Source organism: Pogonomyrmex barbatus, unplaced genomic scaffold (genome assembly GCF_055798465.1).
Source record: "Pogonomyrmex barbatus isolate J1 unplaced genomic scaffold, ASM5579846v1 scaffold11, whole genome shotgun sequence".
Taxonomy (NCBI): Eukaryota; Metazoa; Arthropoda; class Insecta; order Hymenoptera; family Formicidae; genus Pogonomyrmex; species Pogonomyrmex barbatus.
In genome coordinates this window covers 5,652,859-5,673,858 of record NW_028297107.1, presented here as the reverse complement: position 1 = coordinate 5,673,858, position 21,000 = coordinate 5,652,859, and the positions used below count along the sequence as shown (strand labels likewise).

Below are 21,000 nucleotides of genomic sequence, written 5' to 3'. Positions count from 1 at the left end.
GCAAATTATTGTTTTGATTTTCCTTGCGAATGTGTTTATTCAAACCCGAAAAAAATCCTCTGTGAATTACCTGATTTTTAAAACAATTTGTTAAAAATTTTTTCCATTTGTTATTAAAAATAAAAGTATTTTTAAATATACTTTACAAACAAATACATTTATTTATTGTGCAAAGTCCTTAATAGTTTATATTCATAAAAGTTTATAAAACATAAAATAAAATTAAGAATCACTCAAATTCCAATAATTAAATTTTTAAAAATTTTGAAAAAAATTTAAAGACTAAAAAATAAATATTTTGTATTTCATAAAATTTTCAAACTTTATTTTCAAAAGCTTCAAACAAGAAATTATATAATGCATGATACAAAAAAATATTTAACTTTTACAGAACTATAAAATAAATATTTCATTAAAATTGCACCTAACATGAATTGTCTTCAAATAAATATTCAACTGAATTAATCGTAAGATCAGTATGCTTTTATGTTTAGAGTGAATGGCTCTGTTATCGTTAACAAATCAATTATTAAACTCTCGATGATAATATAAAAGTAAAATATCAAAAAAAAAACAAAAAAAAATTTCGTCACTTTCAATAAAAGTCTCTGAGAATTTCCTGATTTTTCAAGATATAAACAAATTTCCTGAGGTCAGATTTTCCCAGGTTTAGACACTCTATTCACCCTATTGATTACCAAATATCTCTAACAAAGCTTTCAACAAGCTAACGAATCGTAGCAAACATTTATAGTGGCAACTTCATTGAATAATTATCGTTCGAGCAAAGATCGAGATAAGATCCCTCAGCGATATAGTCTTCCTTGTTACGAGATCGGCGGACAAACGAGCGGAATCGTTAATATTTGACCTCGCGGATTACTCGACAAATCCAGGGTGGTAGGGACCCTCGCTGTGTCGACCGGGCGAGAAACGGAAGGGGACCAATCGCATCTCGCGCCCTAAGCCACGTAGGCTTAGAGGAACCCAGCACCGGCGTATCGTCGCGGCTAAAATATTTTGCCGGTTGCCTCGTTATTTATCCTGCCGGAGAAAGTTGTCGGTGTCGTCGGTAGTTGTCGTAATAAATGTTCCACCCCGAGCGCGCGGAGCGGACTTGGCTCGCGCGGAGGGGGGGGGGGGGGGTCGTCGTTACACAAGTTGGCTCCGTTGTCGAAGTCGGGCCGGTTTTGCCCTACTTTTTGCGCGGCATGCAGCCGCGATCGTGTCGGGAACAATATACAAGGCGTCTAGTGTTAGAAAATAAGACGACGGAGGGAGCGGTCGTCCGATTCTCAAGAACTCGATCGAAGTGCACTTTTTGCGTTCGCGATTGGCAGACGAAGAAGAAAAATCGACAGGCGATTCTATTTTCGCGTGAAAAAAATTTCAAAAATATGAATCAGATCAGATAATAAAAAAAAAATCGTCTGTTCCAACAGGTATGTAGAGTTTCCTAAGTGGAGTGCTTTTGTAAAAATAGCGCTTTAATAATTTCTAACTTCTGCGATCAATATGCGACGTTACGATCAGAAATACTCGATCAGAAATACTCGAGCGAACTCCAGATCGGAAGACATCATTCCGAGGGACACTTTTCGAGCGGATCAATATCGAGATCTTGCCTCGACCGCGAAATAATGAGGTGCAAGAAAGCGGAGCGAAACGTTAACGCGGCGCGAGCACGTGGTACAACCGCGACGATCAATTAGCACAATTAATTCAATGGCACTCGTCTGCGGGAGCGCGTTATTAAATTCGCGATATAGTCGCGATTACGTTACGTGACAGTACACATGAGAAAATGGGCTCGTTATATTCGGTAGTCTCTTACATATATTTTCTCTCTCGTTCTCTCTCCGACGAGCGGAGTCGTCGCCTTGTATAAGGTGATCCAATTAAAGGTGACATTTAAATAAATTTCCATTGATACTCAGCCTCGGGGTACTGTTATGCCTGCCTTCCGAATAAATTAGCAAAAATTAACCTGGGTCCCTCGATGGGAATAATACTATTAATTTTAAATCATCGCGGACGCCCGAGCGATATCAATCGCTTACCAAGTGCCCGTCGGCGGTTGCGTTTCGGGAGCTTTTACGGAACGGGACCGATCGTATTTTCCGTGATTAATCGATCGATGCTCGCTTACCGCTGATTCATTACGGCATCGACGTAACATCGTCATTTTCAAGTGGCCCGCATCGCATTATCGCGTTTATCATGACGAAGTTAATGTTGCCGGATTTGCAAATGCTGATACCTGGCGCGGTATGTCGCGGTCAAATTTTGCGGACAGAAAATGCAACGCGCGCACTGCGAAAGCACGTTAATAACCGCCTCGTAATTGACTTACGCGAGCACAAACAGAATAATTGGCGTCCGGGATACTCTTCGTAGACGAAAAGCCCGGCGCGGCGCGCCGCTCAAAAGCGCTTTCAACATTCGCGAAATATAATTCTTCCATTTGTATATATCCTTCGAATGATATAAAATCGCGGAGCATGTCACGCATCACCGTTTAAGCCTGTCTCGGCCCGTTGAAATATAAAATAATATCCCGGCGCGCGTCACATTCGTCACGAGGTTAATCGCATGTGCCTGTGTAAAAAAGTTCAACGTTTTTTCACAGAGCTGCCCGTTTTCCAATTCCGAGCCGCGGGGATGAAGGATCGAAAAGCGGATGAAGGGGCAATTCGTAGGGCTTTTTTCGATGGTAACGTCATGTCCGGTCCGGTACGCCTGGCCGATGCAGAGCGGCTGAAGAGCGGCGCGTACGTGAGAGGGCGGTCGAAAAGGGAGTAGGTAGTTTCCCCGAGGATAACTCGGGGAAATTCACGTTCGGTCGAAACACGCGGGGTAATGATTGTATCGCCCTATTATCGGGACGGAGTCATAGTGTTCTCTCCGCGATACGAGCAGCCCGATCCTATTTCACTTCCGAATGAACGTACGCAACGAGAACGGCGGCGTTGTTAACCAATCCGATGGAAAGCCCGAGCATAGTTGGCACCCCAACCCTCTTTCCTTTCTCTCCCCCCCCCCTCCGCCCTCTCCTTCTCTCTCGTATACCTTTTTATTTATCCTCCGACTTTTTATGCGTCTCTCATGTGCTTTTTATCGGGCGTTCATTTCCGTCCCGTGTGATTCGTGATTGCGACCATACAAATGGCGATGTGTACCGATCGCGATAAATCGCGATAATAAATAATACGGCGTCGCAGAATCGCGACGGGCTTCCGCTTAGCCTCCTAGGGAGCCGCGGCGTGAGCGGAGAGCAAATATCGGGGAGGTGTGAACGGGAGAATAAGCGGGACGCGATTTGCACCGATTTGCGGCTTTGCCCCCGTCGATGACGCATGTCATGGCTTTCTCGTTATAGCGCTCGCGCTTGATAGCACCGCGCTATATTTAGGATGACAGCGGCATTTCCATGTACGTGGAAGACGTGGTCGATGACAAAACGACGTGACGGGAACCATTGACGTTCGCAGTCCGCGCGTCGTTTCAAGCGTCGAGCCGCACTACTGAAATCCAAGAAACGACGCGGTCCGCCGCACCATTTAGCGAGATATTATTATTTTATCGTTTTTATTTTTACGCGCGCGCGCGTGTCGGTCGATCCGTTTGAAACCTTGTGTGAAGTTCTCTACGTTTCCCATCTCCCCTCCCCCCTCACGCACCATTTCGTCGCAAACTCCGCACAGTGACGATAAACGACTGATCGGATCGACAGCTGTTTTTATTTAAAAAAAAAAAAATTATTTTCTCAACTGCCCTGCTTTCCTCTCCCTCAACTCCGTCCAATCAGATTATGGATTGCTGGAAGCTTTAAATCTATCGCTCGAAACGTCAGGTTGACGTTTCGTACGTAACGTTGAAGGTATCGCGGGAAGCTCGCGCGTTCATACGGCGTTCGCATTTCAATCGCGACGAACGATCGTTACGAGCAAAATGGAGGCCGAGGTGTAAATTTTCTTCGCTCGCGCCACATTCCGTCGGTTCCGATAACGGGAACGCTGGAAATCACTAAAAGCTCAAAACCAACGTCTGAGCATGATAAAACAAATTCCGCGTGGCATAAATCACGACGGACGAGCGGTGCGTGCAATCGCACGGATCGATCGAATTGCCGCGTCGTACCACGGTGTTTTCTTCGTGCCGAGGCACGATGATGTTGCATCTTTTTTTTCAATTACTCCCCGCGACGGATTATACCGAGAGAGAGAGAGAGAGAGAGAGAGAGAGAGAGAGAGAGAGAGAGAGAGGGGGGGGGGGCCGCGGGTGGGAGAGTGAAGAGGATTAGAAGTGCCGGCGGGCGCCGTTATTACGTCTTCCGGCGTCGGAATTACGTTCGTTGCATATCGGAATCGCAATCCGATCGCCGGCGAACGTGAAGTGAACCGCGAGGACAATCTTGCTCCTCTCCGATACGCAAGAATGAGGTCGAGCGAGCCAGAGGCACGCGTCACTCCTTACACGGCGCGAAATGTCGCGATAATTGCTAATTGATATTAATGAATTTCCTCCCCCTCGATTGTAACGTCCGTCTCTCTCTCTCTCTCTCTCTCTCTCTCTCTCTCTCTCGCGCGCGCGCGCGCGTGTGTATAACGGAACGGGTCGCGACGCACCGAACGCTCGCGTGTCTCGGGAATTATGACTGCTACAATTACCGATGGCAGATTAACGAAGTTGATAGACGTATCGCGTACGCAAATTATGTTGTGAATGGTACTTTCCAAGTCGGACGCGATTATTAGCCCCCGGGGGGGCTTACGCGTCATGTGAAATAAATCCGCCCGAGTGTCGCAAGTAGAGAGAGAGAGAGAAAGAGCCGTCAGCCGAGGCGGGTGAACGTCGTCATGGAAAATCACGTGCGAAACTGGAAAACGACGTAGAGACGAATGATTGGCCACGATGTAAAGCCAATATTACGCAATGTACCTGATAATCTGCGTCAAACGGTAATGTTCGAAGAATAAGCCTCGCGCGGGGAGAAAAGAGGGGAAGGAAGGGGAAGGAGGGAAGGGGTTTAATTCACTGCCTTGGTGCAATCACGTTCACCAGCACATGAATGGCCGTCCCGCGCACGTGCGCGAATAAACATTCTGCATATATGCAAACGTAAGCTACGGAATAAAGCGGGATAATACGGGAACTGATTGCGCCTCTCTCTTGAGTGGCCACGCTGGCGACGATATTGAGCCGAGCGGGCGGCGTTCCTCTTTGACGGATTATCGAAAATCGATCTGGTCCCCGATACTCAATTAACCTACAAGTCATTACCGGGCGTAATTATGCCGATACTGATCCCGGGATCTGTTTAAATTGATAATAATAATGATAAATCGGGGGGACGCGCTCCTATTTACGATCTCGCGAGCCGGCGCGAGTCGTCCCTCTCTCGCGCCGGCGAAATATCGCAATCTCGTTTATCCGATCAAAAAACATATATTTTTTTTTTAATCCACCACGCACGCACGTAAGCCAAAGCCTGACGATCAGCAAATTTCTCTTTGGCGAGGGAGGAAAAAAAAACCTCGGCGAGAGCTCGCAATAACGCGCGTGGTTTCTGACAGCGGTGGCCAACGTGGTACTTCACTATCGATTATTTTGCAGTTCAATTCCACGTGAAATTGCTGACGATCTTATACCGATATACCGATAGGGCAGGAATCTCGTTTTGCGTTCACTCAGTTTTACACCGACGCAACATCCCGGCATCAAAACCAAATCTCCAAATTAACTATTTAAGCGTAGCTAGAATGGAGAGAGACGGCATAGCTGGCGCGAACGAGGAAGATAACATTATCAAAGAGAAGCGTGTAAAACAAATATAAAGAGTAGAATGCTCTTTGGACATCTTTACAAGATACTCTAGACGTTTGTAGCGCGTCTTAGACGGCAAAGATTGATTAATTATTTGAAGTATTCTGCCGACGTTGCGCGGTGTCGATCTCTTTTACTCTTGAATCTCTCTCTCTCTCTCTCTCTCTCTCTCTCTCTTTCCTCTCCCTCCGGCGAGTATTATTAATCCTTTGAACTCGCTATCAATCACGGGCTTCCGTTGTTCGATGAAACTTTGACGATAACGCGGATTATAGCTGCAAAACCGTACGTGCTGCGCGGTGAAAAATACACAAAATCTCGCGCCAGTCAATTTTATGGGCTGTCGACGTTTTATTGGACGCGCGTATATACCCCAGCACAACCTTGCCAGCGGAGCGGTTATTAGTCATAATTGGACTAATTAAACGGCCCGGCACGGAACTGAAAGGAAACGATGTCGCTTTCGCGAGCTACTAACTTCCAGGCGATAAAAGCTCCGCTACAAACGGACTTACCCTTTCTCATACCTCGCGTATTAGGTGTCTCCGCGACCGGAGGACTGCGATATTGCTACGGGAAATTTTTGCGATTTCTCGAGAGGTGTATATTAAGAATTTTCCAAGTTTTTTGATCGGCTCGCCGAGGAAATGCGTAAAAATTATATTAAAAAGTCCTCGTATTTCGTTAACTCGAGCGTCGAGTGAGCATTAAGCAGCGAATTTATAGAGGGAGATATCGAGAATGGCGCGTTTCGATGAATTTCGACGAATGAATCACGCGAAACGGTCTGCCTCCTCGCGCACGAGTATACCAGTCATAAAGTGCCGGGATCGCTGGATTCCTTGAATAATTATCGCCGGCTCCTATTCTTCTCTCGCGCCGCGCGGCGCGAGAGACAACCGGTGACACCGATCGCGCAGAACGAATGTGCAAATATTGTCATGCTCCGTAAATCGCAAAAACAACGGCGCTCGTCAAGCGGAGGATTTATGCGCGGCGGTTCCGTCGCAACGACCCAAACCCTCCGTCGCCCCCGTCGCGCTCGTACCCCGTACCCCGTCCGCTTTAACCCCGCCGTGACCGTCCGTCCGTCCGTCCGTTTCTGCCGTATCCGCTTCCGGTTCCACGTAGTCGCACACATGTGCAAGACCCGCCACGTCGCGACTCCCCTCACCCCTCACTACCTTTTTTCCTTCCGCTCTTCCTTTTTATTCCCGCGGGACATATCCAGGAGGAAGGGGGGAGGGGAGGGGAGGGGGGAGGGGGGCAGGAAGCTCCCAATCCGTGTACTCGCGCCTTCGTCGCTGCAAGTCGGCATTAAGCTACAATTTTGCAACGCTGGCGAAGACAAACGGAAAAAAAGGAGGAAAAAAAGAAGGGGAAAGAGGAAGGAAGAACTGCGCGATTCCGCTCGAGTAAATATGTGGGATGCCGCGTCAGTTCGCGCATTAATGCCCCCCCCCCCTCCCTCCCCTCCTCCTTCGCCGCGCCGTGGGATTTCGCCACGTCGGAATGATTCTCTTCGATTCTACCGCGCGCGCCGGTTATCCCGCCCTACTTTTCCCGAAAAGTAGGAATTCAGCCCGAACGGGCACCGCGCCGATTCGCGCGCGCGATGGAATTACCGACGAGGCGCGCTCCAGGTTTCCAGTATCCTCCGGATGTGGATTTAGTTACGGTGGGAATGCTCTCGGAGGATACCACCAGGCTCAAGTCGACGAGTCGCTATCGGCGCCCCGTCGCAATCAATGGCGCGGCCGATAAAAGCCGATGAATTCTAAATACCACTGCGGAATATTACTTTCTTTTTCCTTCTTCTCGCCTCCCCGCGCCGCGATACGCGCGCTCGGGATAAATCTGGAATTTATACCACGGCGACTATTATTTAGTATTTTATTCCACCGCGTGGCTGTTATTTATCGTACCCTTCTCCTCCTCATCCTCCTCCCCTCCCTCCTCCCGCCACCCCTCCGTTTCGTCGTACGGTCATTATTTATTAACGTTATTATTTTGGATTATCTTGGCGTACAACTATTACTGTTTAAACGAGCCGCAAATGGCCGAAAGTTTAAAGCAAATTTACAGTCGAGCTGGCACCGTCGCGCAAATGGACGCGACCGCGACGCGATAAAAGGGCGCGGCTATTATAACGAAAAGTCTTCGAGAAGCAGGTTACCATGGGCCCGCGCGGCTTCTTTTAGCCGAGCACTTTTACGAATTGTGCCGCTCATTTAATTTCAGCGTCGCTTTAGGGTGCAGATTCCGGCGTGGAAGGTTCGAGACTCCCTTCCTCCCTCCCACCTCCTTTCAGGAATCCCCGAAGGCCCGGCACGAAGTACAGTTACGCTTTATTTATTTTGTTCAACCCATTTTATCCCCGGACGCGAAGGGTTTTGCCATTTCTCGAGCCGCAGTTAGGAGTCGAACCACCGTTCCCGTTCGACAAATCTGCGCCGTTAAGGGCGCGACAATTGTTTCTCGGTGCTACCACCACCCTCGAGCGAAGGTGCACCTCTTCCCGCTTATCGATATCCTTTTTGCCAGAGAAGACGTCGACTACCGTTTTGTATTTTTCTTCTCGGCCAAACGCGAATGACGGTCGACGGGAAAGGGATATCGTTCCCGAACCTACGAGTCGTCCTACGACGGTCCTTCGGCGAGTCTAAATCTGCGACTTCGACTATCGCGCTGGATAAAATTTACGGGGCGCACGGATAAATATCTACGTTATACGAGATTCCTCGAATTATTCCTCAATAATTCAGAAGCGAATTCTGCAAAGCGGCTCGAAGTCGAAGAAGAAAATCGCTCGTCCCAGTCGACTCTCAACCAGGATCTCTCGTATCAGTAATCACATTTATTATAACGATGCAAATTGCTAAATAGCTAACGGTATAAGTAGAAAAAAAAGAGACAAGCGCGGCGTAATAATGCCCGCGCACAAAGGAGCGGAAGGAAGTTTTCGCAAGGTTCCATCGCAAAAAGGCACTTTATGAAATTTTTTCTCACCTACGCGAGCTGCTCCGCTAATTGTGTTTTTTCAGCTATTTATGGCAATAATTAATTAGGAACTACGTTGAACGAGACCCCGAGCTCTCTGGCTTATGCCTTTTTCCTACGACCCATTACCGCGAGCATCCTTTTTACATCCATTATACAGCCATAATAAAGATGATTTATTATTATTATTACCTCCTTTATTTTTGTCGTACTCTTTGCACCGCCGTTGAGACGCCGTTAGGGGGTTAACTCTCGCGAGGTTGCGCGCGCGTAAATTTTCATGATAAATTTTCAAGCCGCGGTTATCTTCAAGTGTATACCAACAAGAGTATATTCGACCCGAGTAACACACCATCGCCCCTCCCTCGGTGTGTCGTATCTCATCCCCTTCCGATTAATAACTTTTACTACGGCGCAACGTTATCGGGGAACGATCCTATCGCGGGACGACATTCGATTTCGACGTGAGAGACATCCGCGATGCAAATAGAGCGGCTCGCGGAGATCTGAGATCTCTCCGGGGGGACGCCGCGGGCCAGAGATTTAATCAGATTTGGCAATCGCGTCGCGACATATCGATGGTAATCGTCGTCGAAAGTCAATGTGTACACACGTCTCGTCGGAACCCGGAACGCGATATATATATATATAACGAAAGACTCTCGCTGTCGAAATTGAGACGCGACAGTTAACCGTGTTATCTAGCCAGCAGCTGGCTCGATTGCTGAATCCGTGATAGTGGCCCGACGTTGGTAGTAGTCGTGATGATGACGGTAACGACGATCCGGTGATACCGGTAGGTGTTCCGTGGTCGTAGCGGCGTTGGTCGAGACGGTGGTGAACGCAGGTGGTGAGGGAAGGTATGGGGGGAGTGGATGAGCTAGTGACTAGGGTTGCTATCTCGTGTCAGTACGATGTTGGGAGCAATGGCGTCCCTCCAGGTAAGCGTGCTAGCTGCTACCGGAGGCAAGGGCGGGTTTAACAAGCGATGTTATCTGCCCAGATGAATGCCGGTCGCCCCTTGCCCCCTTCGACCACCACCCTCCTTGACTCCGATCGTATCACGCTATGTTGCCTGCTTCGTCACGAAATCTCACGAAGCGGACCGGACGAGCCTCGCCTCAAGAATCTTCAAGAAGTCATTTCGACAATAATCATTTCGTGTAGCACCGTTTGAAATACTCTACCGAAAATTTTACAGAATTCATAACGATCGCAGATAGACTGTTGATTAATATAAAATTTATGTCGTTGTCCTCCTCGGGGAAGCCACGATAATTATATTTCTTAAATGATAATTTTACAAAAGATATTTACGAATTTCTCTCCCTCACCTCTGCCAATTTCGCAATCTCGCTCTCACTTATTTCGAACAATAATAAAATTGGCATTAAACTTTTACTCCTAGGTTACTTCAATTTGTATAGTTCCAAAGTATCGAGAAAGCTCGTGAACTGAGTGAAAAAGTCGTCCAGAAAATTAAAGTAGTATTTATAATGAAAATTAGAATCTCTCTTTGGTCGGCGGCTCTTACGCTCTCGGAAGGGGAATTTTCAACGATAAAACTTTTACGACGCAATTCGTATTTAGAACGAACGCTGAAGGAGCATTTAGTGATGCTTTTTTGCGAGAAACCCGCGAAGGTTCATTAACGATATTAAGATGTTCCGCCGAATACCCGATTGGAGAGCTTCCAGGATTCAAACGAATTGCCCGGAAGGCGGCATAAGAACGAGGGAGAGAAAATCGCGAGATTTATTGAGACAGGCGCGAGAAATCCTCCCGAAATTACGAGCGCGGCTAGCGGGACGAGCAATCTCGTCGAACAATAAAATTTTCGAGTAAGACGGCGGCAAGTCGCTCGAATTTTTCAAAGCAACGAGAATACCGCGCTACCGTAAAGAGGAATGAAACTGCGTCAAGTATTTCACCATAAAAGTTTCGTCGTAAAGAGGAATACGCGTACAATAATGTCATTTTAAAGAAAAAAAGGAGGGAGAAAAACAGAAAGAGAGAGAGAGAGAGGGAGAGAGAGAGAGAGAGAAAGAGAGAGAGAGAGAGAAAACGACCGAAATAACGTGTTAATGTTCGCCGTCGCGTTTATTTCGCGAGCCCTCCTTTTTTTTTAGAGGCATTAATCATCGTCTACGGTAAATGTTCTTTGCGTTGTTAATGTTTCGCGTTAACTCCCACTCTCTCCCCCTCGCCTTGGTAGCTAACAAACGTAACCGTGGTTCGTATCTCGCGGTCCGCGAAACATTGAAATAAAACTACCGGCCTACTCCTTCCCTTCATTTTTCCCCAGTCATATACGAATAACGCAAATTTCTCACCTGGCGTACACCAGCGCGACGTTAACCAGGTCCCATTAATCTCAACGCCACTCTGCCCCCTCCCCCGCCTCTCACTCGACCAAGTTTCTCGTTTAGGAACGCGCCCGCGTACGTACGTCGCGCTCGTCCAAGCCCCTCTCGCTCCTCCACCCCCCCTTCCCTCTCTGTCTCACTGCCCCTCGCCTTTTTTTCCGCCCAAGGATGAAGACCAGGGTGGTAATTAAAGCGTGAATAAATAAAAGGCAGACGCGTAAATCCCGCGACATGAAAAAGCGGCGCCGGGAATGGAAGGCGAGAGGGAGAGATGACGCGGAGGAGAAGAAAAGGAGGGTTGCGAACACAATAAACCCGCGCCGGTTTACGAGCTCCTCGAGATCTTAATCGTCCACTCCACTAGGCCGATTCCCCCGGGGAATCGCGCGCCGGGCACGCCGCGCGCCACCGAGAGTGGAGGAGAGATTGCAACACACTCCGGAGCTCCCGGAGTTATATCGTTTTTGAATAATAATAAGCCAGTCCGTTTCGCGAAATTCCGCGAGAAGCGGCACAAACATTTGCTCGAACTTCGCGGTTTGCCGCGATGCTGGATATATGTCAGTTGTGAAACTTGCGAATCATGAAGTTTCCCGCGTACGCAGGAGAAGTTACTATGTATGTCCCATTCCGCATAAAATGTCTGTCACGGAAACTTTGCGAAGAAATGTTCGGAGAAATCTTCCGTGGGAAGATATCCGCATCGAGATATCCATATCGTACGTTCCGTCCGCGTGTCACGGAGGGGGGGGGGGGAAACTCATATCGTAACTTACGCGGATATTGAAGAGCGTCGAGGCGCTCCGAGAGAAACGGACGTAGCGATTGTTACCTTTTTCTTTTCGATGAATAATATATTAAAATTACTTTGAATCTTCTTGACTCAAGGCAGAAAAAGAGAGAGAAAGAGAGATAGAAAGAAGAACCCCCCTCCCCCGTTCTCCCGGGCGGGGTACGCTCGGAATACGTTTCGATTCGTCTTCGTTGAGTCCCGCTCGGATAAGGGGGTGGGATCGGGAATCCGCAGGGGTAATTGATTCCTTCCGACTTGGCGGTAGATCCAATCACGATCATTGGGAAAGTTAATCGAGTGGAAGGAAGCGCGCGATTTCCTCCCCCGCCCCGTGTGCTCGCGCGCGCGCGCGCGCGTGCGGTCGCGCATCTTCCGGAGCCGTATCTGAGCCGTTTGCGTCGCGATTTATTCGATACACGCGCTACTCTTTTTTCATATCGCCCCCTTTAGAAATTCATTATCCTGCCGCGATATTACGCCGCTCGTAACTCCAACTCCGGGAATCTACTTTATTCGGAAAGCCGGGCGCGTAATGCGATTTCCGAAAATAAGTATGGAGATTCGACGAGTCTCGCGGAGACGACGCGAGAATAGATCACGATCATAGCGGTGTATCGAAGAGCCAATGGCAAATTAAAGATCCTCCCCGTTAAATTGGGCGTGAAGCTGGAAAGATTCTATTGTTGTCTATTTACAGCTTTAACCAAACCGGGTCTGCTCGCACGACTTTCCATTTGCACGCATACATAATTAAACATTTTCCGCACGCATATGTCGAAGAGGCGAGGAAAGAGGAGGGAGGGGGGAGAGGGATGATTTAATGAAGATCAATATTCCAGTTTTACATTGTGCCATTCTATGCGCTTAATAATAATGTTTGCCTGTCGCGCGATAAACGATCATATATCATCATATAGGGCACGTTTCAATCATCAAATGCCGCGATATGACAAAACATGGAGTATCTTATTCCGAGCACTCGATTGTAATACGCACAATCATTTTGACAAGGTAATACGATTAATATTCCATACCCATCGGTGCTTCACCCGGGCGATTAATCGAATGAAAGATCGTTAAAAATTATAATGTGATTACCTTAAGTTTGTATAAATATTAAATTAATATCTTAAAATGCTAAAGCAGATGTAACGCGATCAAAATATTCACATGAATAAATAATACATTATAATGCGTACATTATATCCGATAATACCGCTTACAGAACTTTCATTAATATTTCAATAAAAGGAAATGCTCAACCGGTAATAAAACATATTGCGCGATTAAATATCGAAGTCTTAAATAGCTTGATTAAATTTCAGCGAGCAATATCGCGACTGCGTATGCCCGCCGTTTTTATTTAATCGCGGCAAAATATATAATAACTATCATAAGCTATGCCATATTTATTCACCGGAGGGGCAGGCTGTAAAGTAATAAAGACTTGATTTACGGAGATATTAAAATCGCAATGAACGCTCCGGGAATTTAGAAGAAAAATGCGTTTAAGAATTTCGAGGCAGATTCCTCGTCGCACGTCGCGAACGCCGATGTCTCGAAATTGCTACGAGGCATCCTCCGTTATACACATTTAGAGGACATAAATTACAATGTTCGCCGGGTAGATTTATTGCGCGGGGTGGCGAGGGGGCGAGCCCCCTCCTCCCTCCCAATAATTAAGGCGCGCATAGTGGTCGATTATCGAAACGGCATTTGTATCCGCTTTCGGGCGCGGTAGCTGGAGACTACCATAAGATATTGGGCGATTCACTTACTCTCATGAATATGTATCTACGTGGCAGCCTCTACTCTTCCGCCCTCGACAGTCATTATTCTTAATAACCATCATTACGGCCGGCCATGCCGCAAGGATTTTTTTAACGCGCGGACCCGAAGTGATGGCGCAAAACGACGACGATAAAATTATACGGCAAACTCGGATTTCAAGAATGACCCCGCCGAAGCGCCGGTCGTCCTCCCCGGGAAGGAGAAAGGAAAAAAAAAAAAGCGTCCCCATCTTAACGTAAACGTCGCGTAACGAGCAGCCATATCGTAGCGAGGGAAAAGAAAAAGGAGGACGGTCCACGTGTTCGCGAACGAGTCGCGGCGGCTCGTCTTCCCCTTCTTCCCCCTTCACCCCCCTCCCCCCCGCCGCCCGGTTTAGCGCAAACGAATTTCGACGAGCGCGGAAGCGACGGCGCTTTGATCAATTAATATGCGCCTGTATTATTTGCGCCGTAATTATATCCCGCGAATTAATTGCCGTATAATTATGTAATAATACTGGAAATATATCACTTATACATTATTGTTGCGTTATCGATTGCGGTGACGTCGAGATGGGCAGCGGCGCGTAATATCACGGAATTACGAAAGTAAAAAAACGAAATGATAAATGCACTTGCCGGCGGAAAAAAGTACGTTTTTCGGTCTTTTCCCCGCGAGGTGCGACGATAATCGTGGCGGTTCAACCGCGCCTCTGACTAGGTCGTTTATTATTAATTTTCAGCGCGAGGAGAGCATTCATCATTCGCCGAAGTTCTGAGGTAATTCGTTTCATTAAAAAAAAAAAAAAAAAAAAAAAAAATATTTGTATCGAAAGAAGAGAACGTCGCGACAGAATAGGCCGTTAAATGTTTCGTAGCGTCGCACCCCACTTCCTTGCGTTTTAGGGGCGAGGTCGAACCCGGCCGATGTCGCGCCGTGATATTTACGGCCCCGTTTATACCGCACGGCTTATACTGCGTTGCAATTATTGACGCGGTTAGTAAAAACGATCCCGCCTAACGAGGGGTACGGGGCAGGCCGTGGGGTAATAATCGTTCGGCGCGGTTGGCTCGAACAATTCCAAGGCACAAAGCGCCGCGTTACTTGTGCACGCGTGAGACGCAAATAAGAAATTCAGGAAGAACTACCCTCGTACGCGCTCGGCGTGTTAACGGGGTTAATTACGAATCGTCCTTTTCAACGTCCTTAAGTTGAGGTATCGCTCCACTGTCATCTCCGACTCGTGTCTTATTTTACGAGGCTCGTTCTTGTTTCACGCGACGGCATCGATGTAATAATTTATTCAATATTATAATAATCTATTTTATTATATTTTGTACTTTATACGAAATTTCCTTCCTTCTCTCTCTCTCTCTCTCTCTCTCTCTCCCCCTCTCTCTCACTCGTACGCAACCGCCTGATAATTTTCGCGTTAATGTATTCAGAATACCGGACTGTTATTATGAGGGAATGAATAATGCACCCAATCTGTTATGCCGTGGAATCTTAAGGTTCCCTAACATCATAACAGCTCGTTATTGCAAGCGGAGGTAACGTAAAAACACGTGCGAGTCGACCAAAACCGACAACGTCCGCCGCAATTAAAAACGTCGGACGTTTTATGGCTTTATGCAGAAAAGATTTATCGTTTTAATTTACAAATTTACCAAGTTTACCATTCAAGAACACGCGGAATTACGTGTTGCCCAAAACGCTCTTAGCCTCCCAACTGGGATCTCTAAGATAATTTAATTAAATATATGTGAGAACTGTCAGTGCATTATAAATATTTGACGCTTGAAATGTGTGACATAAAACTGGATAATCTGATTATTTAAATTTCTCGGAACATATATTTAATGCATAATATATTTCTGAGAATTATTACATTTTAGCAATTATTTCTTTAAACGCATATGCACACTGACAATTGAGAGAGTTATTAAAAGTTAATCGAATTATTCCATTTTGGCGGAATAAAATTCTTTTTATTTCAAGATACATAGAGGTAATTCTAAAGTTCCAAACAGCTTTGAGTAAAACTCTCACTCCGAATCAGTATCGTGCTATGAAAAACTACTATTTTTCGGACAAAAGCTATACCATCGAGAAACGTATTCCGCAGTACAGCTTTTGTTCGAAAAAAATGACGGTTCTTCGTTGGAAACTAACTGGGAGAAACTAACCGAAAAAAAGCTGCCATACAAAGCTGCTTTGTTCCCAAAACCACCCTCCCGCTTTCCCCGACTGCGAATTCGCGTACCTGACTCAATTTCAAAAAATTTCATAATGGCCGAGATTTGTAGAAACAATTTCGGATGATCATCGAGTCTCGGCGCCTTTTGGCGAACGTCGTTTCGGCGTTAAGGGTAGAATCAAAAATTCCACAATTCTCCTCATCGCATCACGAAAATTACGAAATTAGTGTGCCACACGCGCATCGCATTTGAAACACTCATTCATAAGAGCCGGGCGGGCTGTATGCGAGCTCAATTACTGCTCCTCTCGTTGCCGATGAGGGAGGAATGAAAATTAAAGGCAACCATTTCGCGCTTCCAAACAAACTAACTCGGAAAGCAGCGGGCTCGCGTAAACGCACGGCGAAAATAAGCATCAGCGAGAACCATCAAAAATAGAACAGCAGCGGTGAATTTTTCATTTCGGGTTTACGTCACATTTAATTATGTCTCGCATTAATGCTCGGCATTTCGGGGTCTGCCTTTCCCTCTCGTCTCTCTCTCTCTCTCTCTCTCTCTCTCTCTCTCTCTCTCTCTCTCTCTCTCTCTTCCTGTCTCTCGCTCTCTCGGTGCGTTTCAGACCCAGCGGTTGTCTTTTCGTTGACGGTTTATTTCAAAACGCTATTATATGCAGTGCGCGCCGTTTAGATTGCTGCTGAGGGAAAGAGTAGGAGAGGCTTTTCTATTTTGAAATAGTACATCCACACGCGCCTCTGCCTTTTTGTCTCGTCCAATTTTTCCATTTTGTAAAAAATATTATTTAATGTTTGCTGATTCAATATATTCTGGGAAAAACAACAAATAGCGCACGTCTCTCGTAACATAAAAAGTGGAAAAGAAGAAATATTACATACGCAAATATATATATATATATATATATATATACACATATACATATATATACGAGCTATTTATTTTCGTCTTCTGCTCGCAGAAGATAACCGTCGGTTTTGTCTTGTTCAGTAGCGAACTAATTTCTCCGGTCTTTATTTTTCATCTCGCAATTATAAAGAGCACGCTTGTCTCTTCTTTTTTTCCGTTATTGCTGACGAGAGTACAGTTCCCCGGCCGGAGAATTATCGCCCACGTAATAATATTTTCTTGCCGTCACCGTAGATTATTACGCGCGATTCAGACGGACCATCCGGGCGTGCCGTGTGCCGACGACGACGACGACGACGACGACGACGACGACGACGACGACGACGACGACGACGACGACGACGACGACGACGACGACGACGACGACGACGACGACGACGACGACGACGACGACGACGACGACGACGACGACGACGACGACGACGACGACGACGACGACGACGACGACGACGACGACGACGACGACGACGACGACGACGACGACGACGACGATGACGACGATGTCGCGCGTAACCGCAATTATCCGGGAAGACGTTGGAGACGAGCGTTGACGGGGATTCGTCCAGAATTATTCTCGAGAACAAACCGACAGTCGGACAAAACGTCCGGGGAAAAAGGGTGCGATGCCAGTGGCCACCCCTTCCTCCGCTTCCAACGCGCTCGCGCGCGGTACCGCTCTCGCGTTCTCCATTTTCTCCTCGGTCATTCGCTGTGCGAAAGTAACGAGCCGCGCTCTTTAGAACTCGCATCGTCACGATGACGAGGAGCTCGCTTTCTGAAAAGTCCCTCAGCGACAAACGACGATGGATATACAGCTCGCTCGCGTCACATCGCGCTTCTCTCATCCCACGGAAACAGAGGAGATGAACATAGGTGTATAAGTACGTTTTACACGTTTCGCAACATCGTCGGATTATCCGGGATGGGAATTTAGTTTGCGCAACCGGGATTCACTTTCGTCAATTTCTAAGCTGCCTGTCTGCCCGTGGAAATATCAAACGTTTTTGCACCCATCCCCCTCCTCGAGTCTCTCAGGCGACATTGATCCGGCTGCGAGGCGTCCCTTTAAAGACGCAATTGTGCCGCGACGACCAAGTTGTAATTGAGGCAATGAACGGAATAAGGGCGCGCCATTAGTTATTACGGCGCGTTTGTCGCGCAAGCCATTTGGCTCGCGAAGCCGCGGTGGATTTTCCAGGTGCGCTCCACGAGAAATCGTTTTTGGCCCGCGCGATCGGGAGGGAAGAGGGGGGAGGATCTGGCGGAGTAATTAGACGCGCAGAGGATTAAAATAACACTCCTCTTCCCCATCTCGTATTCTCTGATAATAACGTCCCAGTTATCGTTATGGAGATTTCTAAGAGAATCGGCACATTTAGCCTCGCAATTCTCCTGAATTATTTTCGTTACGTTTTAGATATTAATCGCGCAAAATTTCGAACGAGGTTGGAGGATTGCACGAGCTTAAAAAGTTGATCGAAACTTCGCGCAACAGTCGTCTGGTTTAAATGGCGCGAGCGCGGTTAATACGTTACAGAAACGTGAGGGCGCGAAGCTGTTCACCAAGTACATTCGCAAATTGTATGCCGCCAAATTGAGACGCAGCTGAATTTCTGAAGATGCAATTGCCGCGCTGCGAAATTCCTAATTAAGCCAATAGCAGGAATAAGGTCAGGATGTAACATCAATAATAAATTTTCGTAGTGGACTAAAGCGGAACTGCTGGTGGCAGAATGGCCCCAATGTTGAATTAATTTTATCAATCAAACTGTTCCCAATAGTTCAGTTAAAGACGTCGATGTATCCGTCAATTACATCAATTTAATCTCTAAATTGCGACAGTCGCGAATATTGAAGATCAGTCTGAATCACGTTTACATGATGATTAACTTTATCGTCAGAATTTTCGTACGAGTACTGTTCGAGATGCTATTGGAAGTTCGGGATTGCTAGTTAGCTCGCCGTTTGCAGCAGTCGTAACGCGTAACTCTGCAGAAACGATGACGAACTTGGCGAAACAAACATCGAACGGCTAATAACTTCCTGAAACGGGCGAGATGCGCGCGCGTTCAGAAAATTCGCGAACTTCACGATTGCCGCCGGTCCGCTTCTCGCGTCTCTCCTCCCCCCTCCTCTCTCTCTCTTTCTCTCTCCCTTTCGTATCCCGGCGTCGCAAATCGCTCGAATTACTCCAACCATTTGCCGGAGCCACTTGGGATTATGTACCGGCCATATCATTCGGCGACTTAAGTCGGGCGACGCAAAACAGCCAACTACAAGTAACGATCCTCTCCAAAGTAAGCAATTAAGGCCGCGCGCGCTGACTCACTGCCGTAGTTTAATGCAAATTTCACGGGGCGAAAAGAAGTACTCGCGCGAGTACTCGGCCGTAGGATTTCTTCACGGTCCGTACTCTTTTTCGTTTCAAAGACGGCAGTCGGCGGCGGCGGATTCGATTTTAGTTGAATAACTCGTCGGCTGCCTCCCCTCCCGTGAAATTCAATAACGATACTCGATAACGACTCGCAAACTCCCTCGCGACGAACCGTTATACGAATGCACCACGGACTCCCGTGTAAGCACCCCTAGGCAAGAAGGTTCGATGTAAATGACTGAGAAGACACGCACTTCGTACATAAATCAATCGTGAGTCGCCTTTCATCGATAGCTCTCCATTACGTCCTCATCTCGTCATTGTGCGCTTTCTTCGCACGTTCCGCCGGGGCCATTATTGCGCGATACTCCTTCGAAGGCGGCGCATCATTAGTTAGATTTAAATGATGGAAACTGTTGAACTCGTATTCAACTCGAATCTCAATCGTTATTCAAGACGAGCCCGACTATCGAATAAAAACCTACGATAGAGAAGTCTCGTTGAACGGCAGAGATATACATTCTTGACGATGAGCATTAATTTCTTGCATTCCACTTCGAACGGAGCATCAAATTTCCAGAAAACAAGAGATTATATTATTGATCAAAGACAAAGACTACATAGTTAGTCTGCTATTAATAAATAAGACAGTTCTAGCTAATAGACTCGGGTCATTTCGATTAATTAACCGATGATCGTCTTCTTTCGTCATTATGAGTCCGTCATGGATCCGTCGAACAGCGCGATTGGACAAATCCGCGAGGCACATCAGTCCTAATGGTAGACAGAATTAATTATACGCAACAGTATTAATCACCGATCGCGTTAATTTTGAATTCGAGGTAGCGCTTGGTACAATCCTTTGGGCAAACCAGGAGACTAATTATGATGGAGTGACTCGCATCTCTCTGCCTTGACGTCTTCTATGTCTGGCATCTTCCGCGGGCATTGCCCGCCTCGCCTCTCGTGAACCGGGGATAGAATTTTGCGCGCCGTGTAACAGCGGTTTACGCCGCGAATAGTCACGGATTTCGCGTGATAGACACGACGTGGCCGTTGCGCCGGGCAAAAACACGCAAGACAAACGATCGTTCGCGCTCGTTGGGCAACGCGTAACCGTTTCCTTCAAATTTTAGACGCGTTTTTCAATTTGCGAAATTCTTCGCCCGCCCGCCCGCCCGGGGGGCTTTAATTAAAATCATGAAGATTAATTGTGCGCCCGCGCCCGGGACGCGAATCGCCATATGCTTGCGTTTCCGGTGGACATTTACGATTGCGTGATACTAACTTTCTCGTTTCTTATTTCGCTATAGATAATTAACGCAAATGAAAGCACGATCCATCATATTTCACCACCTGTCACATTTTTCTATAGTTTTCCGATTTATCTCGAAAATATATCGCATGCCACGTGTGTGTCCTACAAAAAATTATTAATATCTTTTGTGCATTCAACATTTTTTCTATATTAATTGAAATTGTATCCAGATAAGCATCCCATTTTTTTCAAAATTCTAAATTATAAACTCGAGAAAAACGATAATTAAATAAAAAAAATAATAATAATAAAAAAAATAACCGATATTTTAAAATAAATGAAAAGTATAAAAAGTAGATATGTGCGCGATAAAAATAAGTAAATAAACAATTAAAACTTAAATTTTATAATATAAATTAAGATATTTAAAATGAGAAACTTATTATCGCAACTAAACTGCGAGACAGCCAATCAGAATGACGGTATAAATACGA

General features: G+C 46.6%; 1 protein-coding gene across 4 annotated transcripts in view; it reads right to left on the bottom strand.

The window, feature by feature from the left end:
- The window catches only part of LOC105432042 (kin of IRRE-like protein 1), a 363,147-nt gene that overhangs the window by 269,461 nt on the left and 72,686 nt on the right, over positions 1 to 21,000 (bottom strand). Inside the window, exon 1 of one of the 4 annotated variants that reach the window (XM_011646645.3) lies at positions 9,019 to 9,391. The exons of the other annotated variants lie outside the window; for them this stretch is intronic. Within the exon in view, the coding sequence (XP_011644947.2) occupies positions 9,019 to 9,181 (163 nt within the window). The 5' untranslated portion in view covers positions 9,182 to 9,391. Of the gene's footprint in view, positions 1 to 9,018; positions 9,392 to 21,000 lie in introns of those variants that run through there. 4 annotated transcript variants of the gene reach the window in all.